Source organism: Rhipicephalus microplus, chromosome X (genome assembly GCF_043290135.1).
Source record: "Rhipicephalus microplus isolate Deutch F79 chromosome X, USDA_Rmic, whole genome shotgun sequence".
Taxonomy (NCBI): Eukaryota; Metazoa; Arthropoda; class Arachnida; order Ixodida; family Ixodidae; genus Rhipicephalus; species Rhipicephalus microplus.
The window spans coordinates 168,066,146-168,081,012 of NC_134710.1; the positions used below are offsets into that span (position 1 = coordinate 168,066,146).

At 40.3% G+C, this 14,867-nt stretch overlaps 1 protein-coding gene across 10 annotated transcripts in view; it reads left to right on the plus strand.

The window, feature by feature from the left end:
• The window catches only part of CYLD (ubiquitin carboxyl-terminal hydrolase CYLD), a 125,517-nt gene that overhangs the window by 48,165 nt on the left and 62,485 nt on the right, over positions 1-14,867 (plus strand). For 6 of the 10 annotated variants that reach the window (XM_075878161.1, XM_075878162.1, XM_037428534.2 and 3 more), the window contains exons 1-2: positions 9,264-12,805; positions 14,803-14,856. In XM_075878161.1, the coding sequence (XP_075734276.1) occupies positions 9,457-12,805; positions 14,803-14,856 (3,403 nt within the window). In that variant the 5' untranslated portion in view covers positions 9,264-9,456. Of the gene's footprint in view, positions 1-2,460; positions 2,539-9,263; positions 12,806-14,802; positions 14,857-14,867 lie in introns of those variants that run through there. The other 4 variants (XM_075878165.1, XM_037428536.2, XM_037428537.2 and 1 more) reach the window with 1 other exon arrangement.

Here is a 14,867-nt window from a genome sequence, read left to right on the forward strand (position 1 = left end):
ACTCCAAGGGATGCTCATCTGAGAGTAGCAGTATAGCATATCATGGGGTGGTAGAAAAGATCATTGTTCCCTATGGCCAGGAGCCACCTGAGGTCTTGCACAGTACCACAAGAAATGGTGACAAAGTGCTTTAAAGGAATGCACTAGAAAAAAAAAATCTTAAACCACGTACACTGCCAGAATTACATGACCGTTTAGCTGCCATAGTGTGCAAAACTTTGCTAAGCAGCTGGAGTCCAACCCTTGTTGCAAACACAGCAGGCACTTCAAGGTCCCACGTGGTGATCACAGAGCTAGGGCAAATATGCAGATGCACCTAGGATCATCTTTGTATTTTGCCACAAGGTGCTATGGGAGCAAGTTGTCCAAGTTGCCTGGACATTGCTCAAGCAAGCACCAACCAACTCACAGATCTGAATGAGGGTGAGGTGATGGAGAGTATACTGAAGGTATTCATCAAGCTTGCGTCACTCTCAAGCGCAGCACGGGCAAGCCTGAGTGAAAAACCTCCTTTGGCTGTTGACGAGCTCTGCCATCTAGTGGAATTCTGCCTGTCTAGTATGTACATCTACAAAGGAACAATGTTCAGGCAGAACAGTGGAACCGCGATGGGAGCTTCTATCTCCGTCACGATGGCAAACCTGACCATGGAGCACATAGAAGAGAAAGCACTCAGCTCCTTCTCAACGGGACCCAAGCTCTTTCTTCGTGATATGGACGATTGCTTTTGCGTCGACGTCTGAAATTGTAAACTTCAGACGGAATCTCAATTCCATGCACCCAGCCATACAATTCACAGCCGAGTGTGAAAGCGACTGCAGCCTGCCCTTTCTCGATGTCCTGGTGGCAAGAAAGCACAATGGCTTGGAGTTCTCCGTTCACAGGAAGCCAACACACACCGGCCGCTACCTTCATTATGATTCATATCATCTGGCCTGTCACAAGGCTTCCTTTGTGACCATATTACTCGAGAGAGCCAAGAACATATGCTCCAATGACACAGAACGAAGAAAGAAGAGTCCGACATAATTGCAGACCTCAGGAAAAATGGATACCCAAAAAACTTCAAACCAGCCATCACCGGCCGCGCAGAGCAACAGAGGATACAGAAACCCCAATCAGCATTAATTGACAGCCCTCTGAAACTCGTACCAGTCCCATACATCCAAGGAACCAGCGAGAGGTTGGCGCGGGTCTTCAAAAAAGAAGTTCACATCGCGCACATGCCTTCATGTATGCTGGGCTGCTTCCTCCCCCGCCCGAAAGACCGACCAACAATGAACAGGACTCCCGGTGTCGTTCACAAAATCTCATGCACCGAGTGCCCTTCTTTGTATTTCGGCGAGACAAAAAACCTACCGGAACGATTCAAACAACACACCAACGATGCCTGGAAGCTCTACAAAGAGCGCAGCACTGTCATCGAGCATTTTGAGACGTTTGACCACCGGATAAATTTTGACGCAATGAGCATCCTTGAAAGTAAGACTAACTGGAGGAGAAGATTACTACTTGAGTCGTGGCATATACAGCGAACGACCCAAAACATCAAACATTCTCTCGGGACCCTCCCCCCTGTGTATGCACATGGACTACGCTCCGCGGCAAAACGGGACACGGGGGAGGGGGTCATTAACTGCACCGCGAGTGCCTTGAAGACGCCGCTGCAATGTAGCCCCAGTTTCCCCCCTGAGGAATGAACTAAGTCGGTTCTGAAATGTCGAGTTTACGCATTTTCACGTACTTTTTAGTTGGGGTTAAAATCGTTCCCAGTTTGCATACCCAACCAGACAGACATCTGTCGAATGTTTACATTCAAGGACTAGGCAATGTGTCATGTATACTTTTTCTTGGTGGAGAGGGTTGAGGAGAAGAAATGCTCTCTTTGCAGCACACTTCCTCACGTCTAAAAATTTCAGTAAGGTGTGTGATTGAAAGTTCTTAGCAAGCTTTATAAGCTGGGTGTATTGAATTAATGATACAAAAGATATGCAAATAAGGATGGGCATTATGAATGTTTTTCTTATCAGTAAAGCTTTTTTTTAATTTTCAAAGTGGAATTTAAGTCAACTGAGGATCTTGTAAATGAAAAACTCCTGCTTGCATCAAGTGTATGATTTTTTTTATTCAAGAATGCACATATAATGACAGAGCCTTAGCTTCTGATGTGCATTTCAGCACCCTCCTAATTAGTTCAAGTTGTGCCTACTTAAAAGAGGGCAAGTTACCACTAAGATTACACTGATAGAAGACCTGCTGCAGATGTATGGGGAGATGTCAAGTTATTCGGAGAGATTGTTGTAGGAGACCCCTGTGTTAGGACAGAGTCGGTGTAAGAGGTTGCTAGACTATAATCATACTGTTCATTGACATACTGTTGTGAAAAATATTTGCTACATGTTAGTTACAAATGTTTTTGTAAAGGATATGATTCCAACATTGTTTGCTTTTTACTTACAGTTGACTATGGAAATTCATGCTTTTACACCTCACATATTGATCGAAGGCTCAAGCTCCCCACACCAAGCTATTTTCAAGGTGGGTCTAGTGAACTAAGATTTAGATGCTTTTATGATCACACTGTGGCCAGGTGAGTAGGCTGCATTTTAAGTTTTATGTCATGTGTTGGTCAGTGAACTTATTATTTCTAATTGCAAGCAATACTATCAGTCATAGTATCAATTTTGCCAGTTTTGTTGTCTTGTGAACATCTTGTTTCATACAAAGAGTGTGAAGTAAGAATGCTTCTGCTTTTTGGCCTACAATTTGTGCCTAGATTTCGCTTGTCCGGGTAATGGGCCTGTTTTTGCCTGTGTATGCTTCCTACACAAGGTATGTGTGTCCTACCATGCAACTTTTTGCAGACTGCTTTGCTGGAAAACTCTGTGCTTAGGTTTTAGAAAGTATAGCAACTCCTCAAAATATATTTTGTTTTTACCAAAGGCTTATTCGGCTATTTTACATCTGACACAGTGAAAATGTTTGACAAAAGCAGTAATGTTGAACAGGCATAAGTGCTCGCCTCTATTTCGCTCAAGATTCTCATGAAGGAATATATTTCGTCATGAAAAATCTTTAAGAATTGAATGCATTCTCCCAATGGTTGGCTGGCTCAGTTCCTCACCATCTTACCACCACTACCACTTGCACATGACGATTTTTTTTTCTTCTAAAAGCGCCAAGTCCAGAAACCAAAACTGGGCTAAATTTTGAAGAAACGTAAAGCACACCCAAGTGTCTTTCACTTTAAAAAACATTTGCAATGAAAATGGGCCAATTTCTTATTATAATGGCATCATAGTAGAACCTAAAGAAAGCAGTTTCAAATCAAAAAGGAGCCAACTCCAACACCTGTTACAATAAAACTGAGCCAGATCCACTAAAGGAGCCTTGGAAAACTTTTCCAAATAATCATCAAGTTGTTTTATTAAAGGAGTTTATTGCCTTACGAATTGACTGCCACAAAATTTTTTAAATATTGGTCATGTACGAGCTGAGTTACTGAAATTTTTCGCACACTTCAAATGCTTTCTCTCTCCTTTCATACCAGCAAGTGTGCTAAAAAACCATGTGGGAGGAGGGGTGAGTTCAAGGGGGCAAGAAGCTACGGCCATTTGTCAGTGCATGTCATGTCCTTCAACACTTTTTTCCCTTTCTTCTTCGCTTTGAACGTGCTGCTGCTTACTTTCCATGTAATCGAGAGCAGGTGTGCGCGTGTGTTGCAGCATTCCATAGTGGCTATGGTACCTATGCAGTTCATGATGCTCAAATCAGCCAATGGCTTTTGACTTGATTTTATGGCGTCATTTTTCGAAAGAAGAGAGAATGGTCTTAGCTGTCTTTGAGAATCAATTGTTAATTCCAGGCAGCATGCTGCATCATAATGTTTGGCTTTCACGTTCTCAGGGGCCTCGACTATCAATCAGCAGCGTTTTTTGACCATGCTAAAAAAGTGTTTCGGGGTTTAAACCAGCCTATGTCAACACCTCATGAACAAAGCAACCAACAAGTCCGCATCCAATCTTTCATTTATGACTTAGTTGTTTTGCTACCATGCTTTCGCTCTATAATTACTTTTTTGGGCAAGTTGGTACTTACTGGAAGACATGATATTGTACCCCAAAACTTGAATAGAAAGAATAAGATTCTGTCTCCTAGTTTTTAAGTTCAATTTATGCGCTTAGTATCATGGCTTTCTTTCATGAAAGATAGCGTAACTGAAATAAAAGGTGATGTAAATGAAAATATTGAGCACCAAGTTATTCTTTAAAGAAGAAGTGATTTTATGGCACGGCATGAAACCAGCTAGGAACAAGATAAGAAGAAAAGCTGGAAAATTTCGGAAGCCTTGAATATATGCCAAGAACAAGAAAACATTTTTAACAGTTAAGAAAGGTGTGCCTGTCACCAGGAAGGACCACTCGCTCTACAAGTCTAGTCGTCGCCATTACGACCATGCAAGAAGGACGGCACCAACGAAAGCACTAGAATGATGTTAATTTTATCACAGAGTATTGCTATGTCATTTATTTGCTATCATTACTTTTCTTGCGTATCCAGTTCGAGCCCAAATGAAATGTTTTAATCAGTAAAATCTGTTTTGTCTCTGATTGCAAAATTTCTGGTGCATTGCGCTTCTTGAATATAGAGATAAAAAATTATCTTGAATTCTTTAATAAAATATTTATTAATTTCTTATTTCCAAAGAAGCTAAAATATAAACCTTGTGAGAGGCCCATCTATTTAAAAAAATGATTTCTGATGAAGTGGTTTGCACTGAGTGAATAAAAAGATGAGGAAGTGGAATAGGGGAGAATACGAAATGAGAATTTAATGGTGGATAACACCCATGTAATTAAGAATGTGTCTCACAAGAGTGGAAGCTTGGGCTAGTTGGTGCGTAGTCATATTTGCAAGGTGTTTCAGCGCGCGAACAAAGGAAAAAAGGACAGGGCAGACAGAAAGAGCGCTTTTTTTTTTCTGCGCTTTTTCTGTCTACCCTGTCCTTTTTTACTTTGTTCGCGTGCTGAAACACCTTGCAACTAAGAATGTGTGTTATACATTAGTTCCTAGTTAAAACATGGCAACTTATATTATTTATTGCATGCTTGTAATGCCATTTGCAACTGAAATTTCGGTCAACTCAAGAACTTGTAAATGAAAATTAGTATAGCTTCAAACAATGGTGCACTGTGACAGTGGTACTGACAAAACAAGGAGACACTACCTAAGTAGAATAAACTACATTAATTAGAACTTTTTGTCTGAGATTAGAACTGAATTAGAACTGTTTGTTTAACAAATAAAAACGAGCCCTTAAAATACCCCTTTCGTAGATTAATCTACAGTGTTGTACTTCTTAAGTGAGAGACGTGTGATGCAGCTGCATCGCACATGGCTATGGTGTTGTACTTCAGAGCATGAGGTTGCAGGTACGATTGCTTGCTGCTAGGGTCACATTTAGGTTGGGGTGAAATTCGAAAACAGTCATGGGCATACAGTGTGTACCAACTTACTCAAGCAAAGATAATTACTGAAAGGGACAATTAGATACAAAGACATGGGACCAGCAGTGTTTTATTTGCCACCACCTTTTGCAAATTGTTGTTTCTGATTTTCTGTTAGGATTACTTCCCTGAATAATGCAAAACTGAATTAGCCTAATCACCAATTACTTGCAAAATTGCTTAAAGCTCGCATGACAAATTGCTAGCTTAATTAGAAAGCATCATGTCTGTTGTTTCCAGTTCACTGCATATTCTATAGGTATTTTTTTGCTATGTTTCAAAGTAGTGGTGCAATTTATGAATAATGGTGTGAACTGAGTACACCCACATGCCTCTCTCAGGTTGCAATAATACTTTCAAAATGGGTTTTAAAGTACTTGTTATTGCTGCCCTAAACTGGGGCAGACAGATCTGGCATAAGTTTTGATGTTTCAGTGCTTTTTAATTGTAGAATTCACTGCCTGTTATTTTTAGGATCAACATCACTGTACTCATTCATTAATAAACCTAAAAAGCTTATCTTGTCTTGCTCCACTTTTATTCAACCTGTTGTGTATGTACTATGTAATGTAAAAATTTGCATTGTCACTATTATATGCTATTATTGATATTTTGTTCATTGATTACTTCTGGAATTGCTAATACGTACAACTCTTACTTTTTTGTTCAATTTTTCCTTATTTTTATATGTTGCTTATTATGCATGTTGTAGAAGTGTTCTTTTTACTCATGTTCAAATCTGTTTTATATATGTTCTCTTAGTTTTTATAGTTCTTTATTTGTTTATTTGATTGTTCACTGTTAGTACTCTAAACTATAACTGCTGTAGCAATGTTACCTTGTATTTAGTCAGTCCCTGGCTCTTGGCCCTATTTCTGTATATTTCATTTTGTAGCCACAACCTTTATATATTGTATATATAAAGGTTGTGATATTCATGATGTACTTAGAAAGTTCACAATCTTTTAAACCACAAGGCCACCTGGACAAGCTCCTTTTTACCCAGCCAGGTGGCACGAGGCACAGCTCGCTGACATTGTACATGCAGAATTGCCCATTATGTATTGGTTCATCAGGCACACATTTCAAAGGACAATCAAAGCAATGGGCAATCTATTGAAAGCAGTGGGGTGGTGAGCTAGAGCAGTGAGTGGTGATTTAATGTGTTGAGAGGCATTTCCTACGCCACCCATCGTAGGAAGAACCCTGATATAATGAAACTTGACTCTGAACAGTGTGATGTGGCTGCTTGATCCTAATTGCAACTGATTGGAAATCTGATGCCTTGTCATTTTTTCTTAGCATTAGCTACTCAGTAGAGTTAAACCATTAAGAAAAGAACCTTTTTGAGAGCACTGTTGTTGTGCATTTACTTTGCACCTTCGTGCAAAGCAAATGCTCCATAACATTGAAGCACATAAAAAGAGAGGAAAAAACAACTAGGAGAGATGCAGTGAGCTGTGAACAATTGGACACAATGCTTTCAAACATGGTGGGAAATTTTATGTGAGTTAAACAGTTATGCAATAAATCTGGTCAATATATTTTCTCTGATTAAAAAATCAATGCTCACAGAGAAGTTCACCTGGTTCTACAAGGCAGTTGCTAGCAAAACAGCATTGGTACCACTATCACATCTCTTTGCTTTTTTTATTAATTAGCTAAGCATGTAGGTCAGCTGGTGAGGATACTGTCTGTAAAGTATGAAATGCCCATGGTGCACAAAAACAGTCAGAGCTTTAGAGGGAAGGTTGTGAACCTTTCCTTTTGTATGAGCTATATTTTGAAAGAAAGTGAAAAGTCACATGCACACATGCTACTTGACAGGGGCTCCTTGGCACTTCAACAGTCAATTTGCAGTTGTGCATGCGAGTGATTCTAGACCTGTTGTGGACTGTTACTGCTCACAACATGCAACTTAATTTCTTCATTCACTGTACACTATGCAATGTCATTATTGTAAATGGCGCTGCACTCTACAATAAAAAGCAAAGATATATGAAGATGAGAAAAAAAAAAAAAGAGGCATTGCAGGCTATGTCAACATGATGTGTTCCCTCCAATTCAGTTTTTAAGAGAATGCAAGGTAGATAAACTGTTTCGAACATTCTAGCTGCACCAAAGAGGGAAAGTGCTGGTACTGGCAGGGAAATTCACCTTTTGGAGGCATGTTAACAGTACGGTTCAAGCTATTTGAACATGTTAAATAATGAACTGGTTTGACAAATTCTTTCAGTTGAACGCTACCCAGATGATGCCTTATAACTTCCATTGATTTCCCAAAAGAAGTAATGGGGCCTGATGAGGGGTCCTTTAAAGAGCCCGTGGGATATGGAATTAAGTCATAGCCTTTTACTGCACTATCAACCAACTAATCTAGCAAATCTGGCGAATACCAGTTCATGCTGGCAGTTATGTGAATACTATGTGAAAATGTTCAGATATACCAGCATTAATATAAATTAAATACAGATATTTGAAAAATGCCATGTTTGACATACTCAGATTCGATTAATTTCTTTAGTTGCTAAAAGAAACACGAAGAAACATGCCTTCTTCAAATCTGTGCTGAATTTATACACTGCGCCATTTTATAAGTGAAAGATCACATCTTGGTTGGCTAACAAACAGGAAGCCGAAGCAACCAATAGGTACACTGTAGTAATTGTCTAATAATCTTGTTAAGCTGCTACATTCCAAAAGGACTTCTTTTTGGGAGAGTTGGTGCTTACATTGCTTAAGTATGCCTGTCTGTGGTGCAAAATATGCTTCGTTAAAAAGAGGGCGAAGAGAAGAGAAGAAAGTGAAATGCCGCTATGTTTAGGTGAAATAGATGAAACACCAAGTAATTATTTTGATCTGAAGCAGAAGTATTTAGTGCATATATAATTCCTAATATTTGTGAATATTTGTTGTAGTGTTAACATTGAATATCGTAATGCTTCACTTGTGTATTATTTTTCTCATTTCTTTAGCTTCTAATTACTAAATGTTTCTATGAAAAAGATCACGCTGCTAATGCTAAAATATGTGACTGAGGCACTTTTATTAATTCATGCACATGTTTGCTACGGTTTGCTGAAATAAAAAATAGAATGTAGCTTTTATAACTTGCTTTGCTGTTGTGGATGCATCTTTGTGTTCATTATAACCTTTATGCTGTACGAATTCCTCCTTCTGGTGAATAAAAATAGGTCACCTTGATCATTTCTACTCATCCTCTTGCTTTGCTGTTTATTATAGTGATTTATTTTGTCTCTCCTACCTATCACTTGCTTATAGATATTTTGGTGCTTCCCTTGGTTTCCCTGTGGTGTGCTGTTGGCACAGCTCCCAAAGCAACTAGCTGCCATCTGTTTTTAGCCCTTGTCCCATCTTCTGCGTAGTGACCTTCTTTTGAGCTATGTTGTTGTTGAGTGCCGCCACATGATTCTTTGTGCCTCTGGCAACAGCAGTTCAGTTGGAACCCAGGGCCCATTTGCACAACGTTAGCTGAGGTCAAGTGCGCTACTTGTGTGAATACACAGCAGATATTCTTTTGAGGCTCTCGTTAGAAATGATGGGCATGCCAGCGTGATAGTGCTCCTTGCAAGGGCACAAAGCAGCTGTGCAACTATGTGATTGTAAGTGGAAGATTGTGTGGTGATCATCTAAGGAACGCTGATTAGTGCGATGACTCCTGAGTGCATATTGTTAATGGCATTGTTGTGACCTTCCATCTGGATACTGAAGACGGATACGTGTAAAAAGGTCAGAAGAATCTTGCAGAGCACTGCTGACACTGCCAGGCCTGCACTGAATTGTGATGTTTGAAATTGTCAGCTGCTGAGGATATTTAGGGATGTGCTACTTCTAGTTGTGATCAATGTTCAGCTTTCACCAAGTTATCAGACTACATATAAGGCAAGTTCTTTTGTTTACAAGCCCCTGAAGAAAAGCTGCTTGAAGCATGTTTTGGTTACGGCAGCACATTTTACCTCTGGTTGAAAGCTTTCAGGACAGAGAGAGGAGCCCTGGGGCAGAGTCATTTCGGTCAGCACTTTCAGATGGTGCTGAGTCATTCTACTCTGCCCTGTCTGATCATCGAAGCAGCATCTATTATGATGCAGAGTCATCAGACCTTAATTCTTCAGATTCTGACTCCAGATATGCTGATGTAGATGAGGAGCCCCATCAAGAGCAGACACCAGCTGTGGCAACTGAATTTGAGGAAGCTTTCACCAAAGAGAGCACACTTGATGAGGCCTATGAAAGCTTTAGTTATGGAAAGTTATTTGAAGATGTATACGGGACTGTTGTGCATAGACCACCTCTACTGAAACGCCAGCAAAAGCATCAGGACAACAAAAATGAAAAGCAACCACCAAGAAAGTGGCGCCCACGTCCTCATATTCCTGTAATATCAGATTCACCACAACTGAATTCAGTAACATGTGCCAGCAGTGAACTGCCTGCCCATCGAAAATCGCAGTCTGCAGAGTTAAATTGTTACATGAAGCAAGAACAGGATGAACAAGAAACAAACAGGGAACTCGGAGACGAAATTCTTGAAGGAGATAAGATCACATTTTCATTTTTTCACCTTGAGCAAGCTGCTGAAGAATTTGCAGAGTTTATTGTAGATGAAGCAAAGCTCAAAGCGTGCAAGTTTTTAGCTGAGAACTCCATGTTGGGGAATGAAAGAATGACAGAGCTTGACTTGAATAACTTATCAAATGATAGTGCTAATAAGTCATGCCCACTGGGTCATTCTATGATTGCTACTGATGGTATTAACATGCATCCAGTGAGATCAGAGGACCGAGATATTCTTGATGCATTCAACAGGCAGTTTGAACCATGTTTCGATTCAGAAGAAGAACCTGACAGCCAAGTGTTTGAAAATGCCTCGGAGGAAGAGGTTGATTGTATGGAATACCCAGATTTTGATGAAAAGGGACTTTTAAATAGGAATGCACTTCTTGGCACATTTAAAAGGTTTCCACATCCAGCATTAGACAACCTGCATCATGAACACTCATTTTCAGATAGCTCACAAACTGGTGGAAGTTCAAGACGTCAACCTGCATCACTCCTTCCTGCAACTAGCTCAGCCAGTAAGCTCACTGATACATACTGGAGACGTCACAGTTCAGGTATTGCTGATACTGCTACAGTGCAGTACAATAGGCTTGACTTGGTGAACAAAAATTTTCTGAGCAGTGATCCAGACATCAGTAAATATTCACGTTTAAACCTTTCAAACGGTTATGCAGATAGCACCATAACGCCTATACCAGATAGATCATCAGACGTTTCCTGCTTTGCTGAACTTGGGGAAAAAGAACCTGATCCTTTGGAAGATGCAAATGCACATATGCAAGCTCATTGCCTCTCTGTCATATATTCCAACAGATTACTAGCAAAAGACCTGTCAGTGTCATCTTCAAATAATTCACCATGTGAACTTTTACATGAAAACAAAAGAAGCGCACTTTATCCAGCGCGAGAGGATGACAGTGGCCTGTTGAATGAGCAGCCAAAGCCACCACCTCGTTCTCTTTGCCACAGTGGTGTAACATCACCTTCCCTATTAAAAAAGCAGCCAAAACCACCACCTCGCTCCCCACGCCATAGTAGTGTTATACCAGCTTCTCATAGTGAAGAGCAGCCAAAACCGACACCTCGTTCTCCACGTCACAGTAGTTTAACCCCACCACCTCGATTGGAGGAAGAGCCAAAGCCACCACCTCGTTCTCCACGTCACAGTAGTGCAACACCACCTTCCCTATTGGAAGAGCAGCCAAAACCACCACCTCGCTCTCCTCGCCATAGTAATGTAGGGCAATCTTCACAGTTTCAGCACATTTCAGCTGAAGGTGCTAATATGCCTCAAGGCGCCCCCATGGAAGGGAGTATGCAGGTAAAAAATCAAGCTTATTCTGACAGCAGCCTATGCCTTGAAAGTCACATGAAAGCACCCACACGGCGCAGAAGGGCCCTGCCGAGACCCAAGGCATCTAAACGCATTTTACCAGATGGAGGTACTCCACAAAAAGTAAACAGTAGGGCTTCCACTGAACAGGCTGGAAAGGAAGAATTAGCTGTCCAAAATGAGCTTCAGACATTTACAAAAGAATTTGAGCCAGGACAAATGTGTTATGAAAGTGATGTAGACAGCAGTCTGTCATCCTGTGAAGACTCTGAGACTGATAAAGAGACTCCTTTCAAAGAAACACTACAACAGCCCTCATTTCAGGGTCTAGAGCACCAGGAGCATCCTCCCACATGTGGAATTTTGAGGCTTCCTTTTTCTTTATCAGAATTGTCTAGACATCTCATTGAAGATAACTCCCCATTAGATGTTGTCTCTTTTCGTGTTGTTGAGAACTGCGATTTTCTTAATGATAATTGCTCTGGAAGTGCACCCTATATGATGAAACTTGGACCCAATGATGAACTTTCTGCATTTCTAGTCGATCGAGGCATAAAAGAGCATTCTGAGATGCAAGACAGTGATACGGACAGTGTTTTTGAAAACACATTTGAAACATTTCATGATTGTAACTTGGACAGTATTCAGTCTGATCGTCTGCCTTTTAATGAAAATCATGCAAAGTCTGATGAAGATGTCGAGGATTGGCAGTCATTTGAAAGTCTGTCAGATTTGACAAAATCAGTTTCTCATGCTCCAACACGCCCTCTAAGAAAACGATCTTGCCCTTCAGAAAAGAACAAACAGTTCCCAGTCAGGAGCATGGATGTACAGTCACAAAAGAAAATAGAGGCAGAACTTACATGCAGTGGCACAGTTTCATCGGAGGAGACAGCTAGCATGATGACACCAAGTGTTCCTTGTGCTTCACAAGGCACTAACACACCACACGTACAGTACATGGAAGAGAGTCGGAACAGTATGTACGAGAGAGTGGTGACAATTGAAGAGCACAGTGCTTCAGAAGCTGTTGTTCATGATGGGACAGACACTCTGGAGGCGTGTGGCAACAAGAGCAATCCTGTTGCTACTTTATCAGGCTGTGCTGCCTCCTCACCCCTGCCAACTTCCTGCTCTTATCAGGAAGTTGCCAGGGCAGGGGCTGAGTGCGATAAGCTGCTGCCCAGGGAAAAAACAACTGGAGACTGCTTCTTTGGTGGAAGGGCTTCAGCGAATGCAGACAGTCTGCATAGCAGTATATTTCAGGAATGTGAGAAGGGAGATCATGACAAATTAGTGATGAAGGCTCCCAAAGACCTCATAGACCTCATAGAAAAAGCACCCATAGATCAACTCAAAGCTGCCTTTGGTGAGGCATTCACTGGTAAGCCTAGTCGTTCTCACTCAGAACATTGATGTTCTGATTTTTGCGTTTGGAACACTTTTTTTGTGTTCATTGTTATTTTCTATTCTTTGTATAAATCATGTGTTCATGAATAGAATGTTGATATGTTGGCACACATATTTTTTTTTGTTAGCAGGATAAACAATGCAACCTGACACTGTTACAACTAATTGCACTGATGAGATTACATTTGATACAACTTGTTTTCCTTATATTATACCATGATTAATTTTTTTCCTCAAGGAATGTCATTAACTTATATGCATTCATTCTTAGCTGAGCACTCGCAGAAATTAAGTCACATAATAAGTGATTTACTTCACTTATTTAAGGACTGGCATAGAACTATCCACATTTTGCACAAAAGGCAGAAACAGAATGTTGTAGTGTGTACATGGACACATAGCAGTGAAGTCACCATTGAATGTGACACTTAGGAACTTAAAATTTGAAAAAAAAAAAAAAATCGAGTTTCTGCTGACTATCTTTTCAAATTCATGACATCATTGCACACTTATTCATAATTTTTATAGCTGAATACCATGAACCTTTATCATTATCCTACATTGAAGAACCAAAACCCATCTTTCCCAACCTTTAAGTTGAAGGCAAACAGTGAGAGATTTTTTATGCCCTTTCTGTGATGAGGAGCAATATCTTTTGTCCTAGCTGGGTTATCGCTATGATTTCTTTTCTCCGTCTAAGATAAAGAGATGTGATATGTTGTGAGATAAATTTTGTCATGGTGGTCTTCATGAGAGAATACTCTAAATAGAGCTTTTGTTTCTTGTAACAATGACAATATTTAAGTCTGGTTCAATAATTCTCAACCTTGGTAGGCAATGGCCTAAAGCAATGATTTATAGTTAATGACACACTGAACATTCTCAACTGATTGATTTTGTACATTTTATATTACTGTATAGGTAGTAGCTAATTAGGCCTTAAACAAAGTAGCTGTTTGTACTAACTTGGGAACTATTTGCCATAGAAAAAAAAACTATTGCACATTCGAAATCAGGACAAAAATATACATTCATTAGGCAAGTTTCATAAAAATTGACCCAAAATTTTTAAAAAGTGTCATAGTGCCATGTCTCCCTTCGTAGAAATTACGCCCTCTTTACTTTCGACATTGGACTGACTTATCACAAGTGATGACCTTTTCAAGACTGCGGTGTTTAGAAGGGTTGGGTTGTGTCTATAATTCCTGTTGCCACAAATTAATTGTGTCAGAATTGCTTTTTTTTCTTGGCCTTTGCAGGTTTTTTATGCATTATGGTGCTCGTGTAAGTTAATAGTGCTACGCCTACGCTTGGATGGCTGTTGTACTTACATTATTGAAGTCTTAACTTAAACAAAGTCTTAACAATACTTCTTTCAGTGATTTGCTCAGTGAGAATAAGTGAACTGGTCACGGCGTGCTTGTGTTGTTTTAGTTTCACATTTATGCATCTGTCGCTGTGACTGACGTACACCTTCTCTCAAGGTAAAGGCAGTAGGTAAACAACAACCAATTTGCTAGGCATGAAGGAATGCACATGCCTAATACCATATTCGGTCATGCCTCCATACTTCTCTATTAGCTTAGCTTTTGAAGAATTTTCATTCACAAGAGGCCCTTGCGTATGGGCCTTTTTGTGAATGTCTATATGTGTGCACCTCTGCAGTAGATCACAACATTTTCAGACAAGTCATGCACCCTGGTCCTATTCTGAGCACTTTTGAATCTGATGCCAAGTTTCGTTGCTTTTCCGCCCGATCCTTAGCATGGTCTGCTTAACCGCTCTCGTGCCATTATGTTGCAGGTCTCTGCATTCTGCACTTATAGGCAAACCCTCTTCTCTCTTAGGACTTCTTGTCACCAACTTTCTTTCTCCACTCCCTATATCCTAAATGTTACCACTCCTTTATATGCGTGAAGGGAGGAAATCAGGCATAAAATCATGTTGTTGTTTTTTTGTTGGCCTTTACAGAATTTTATGAAGACAAACAGAAATATGGTGGGAGCTCTAGAGGATCTTCACAGCGTGAGTAGCAG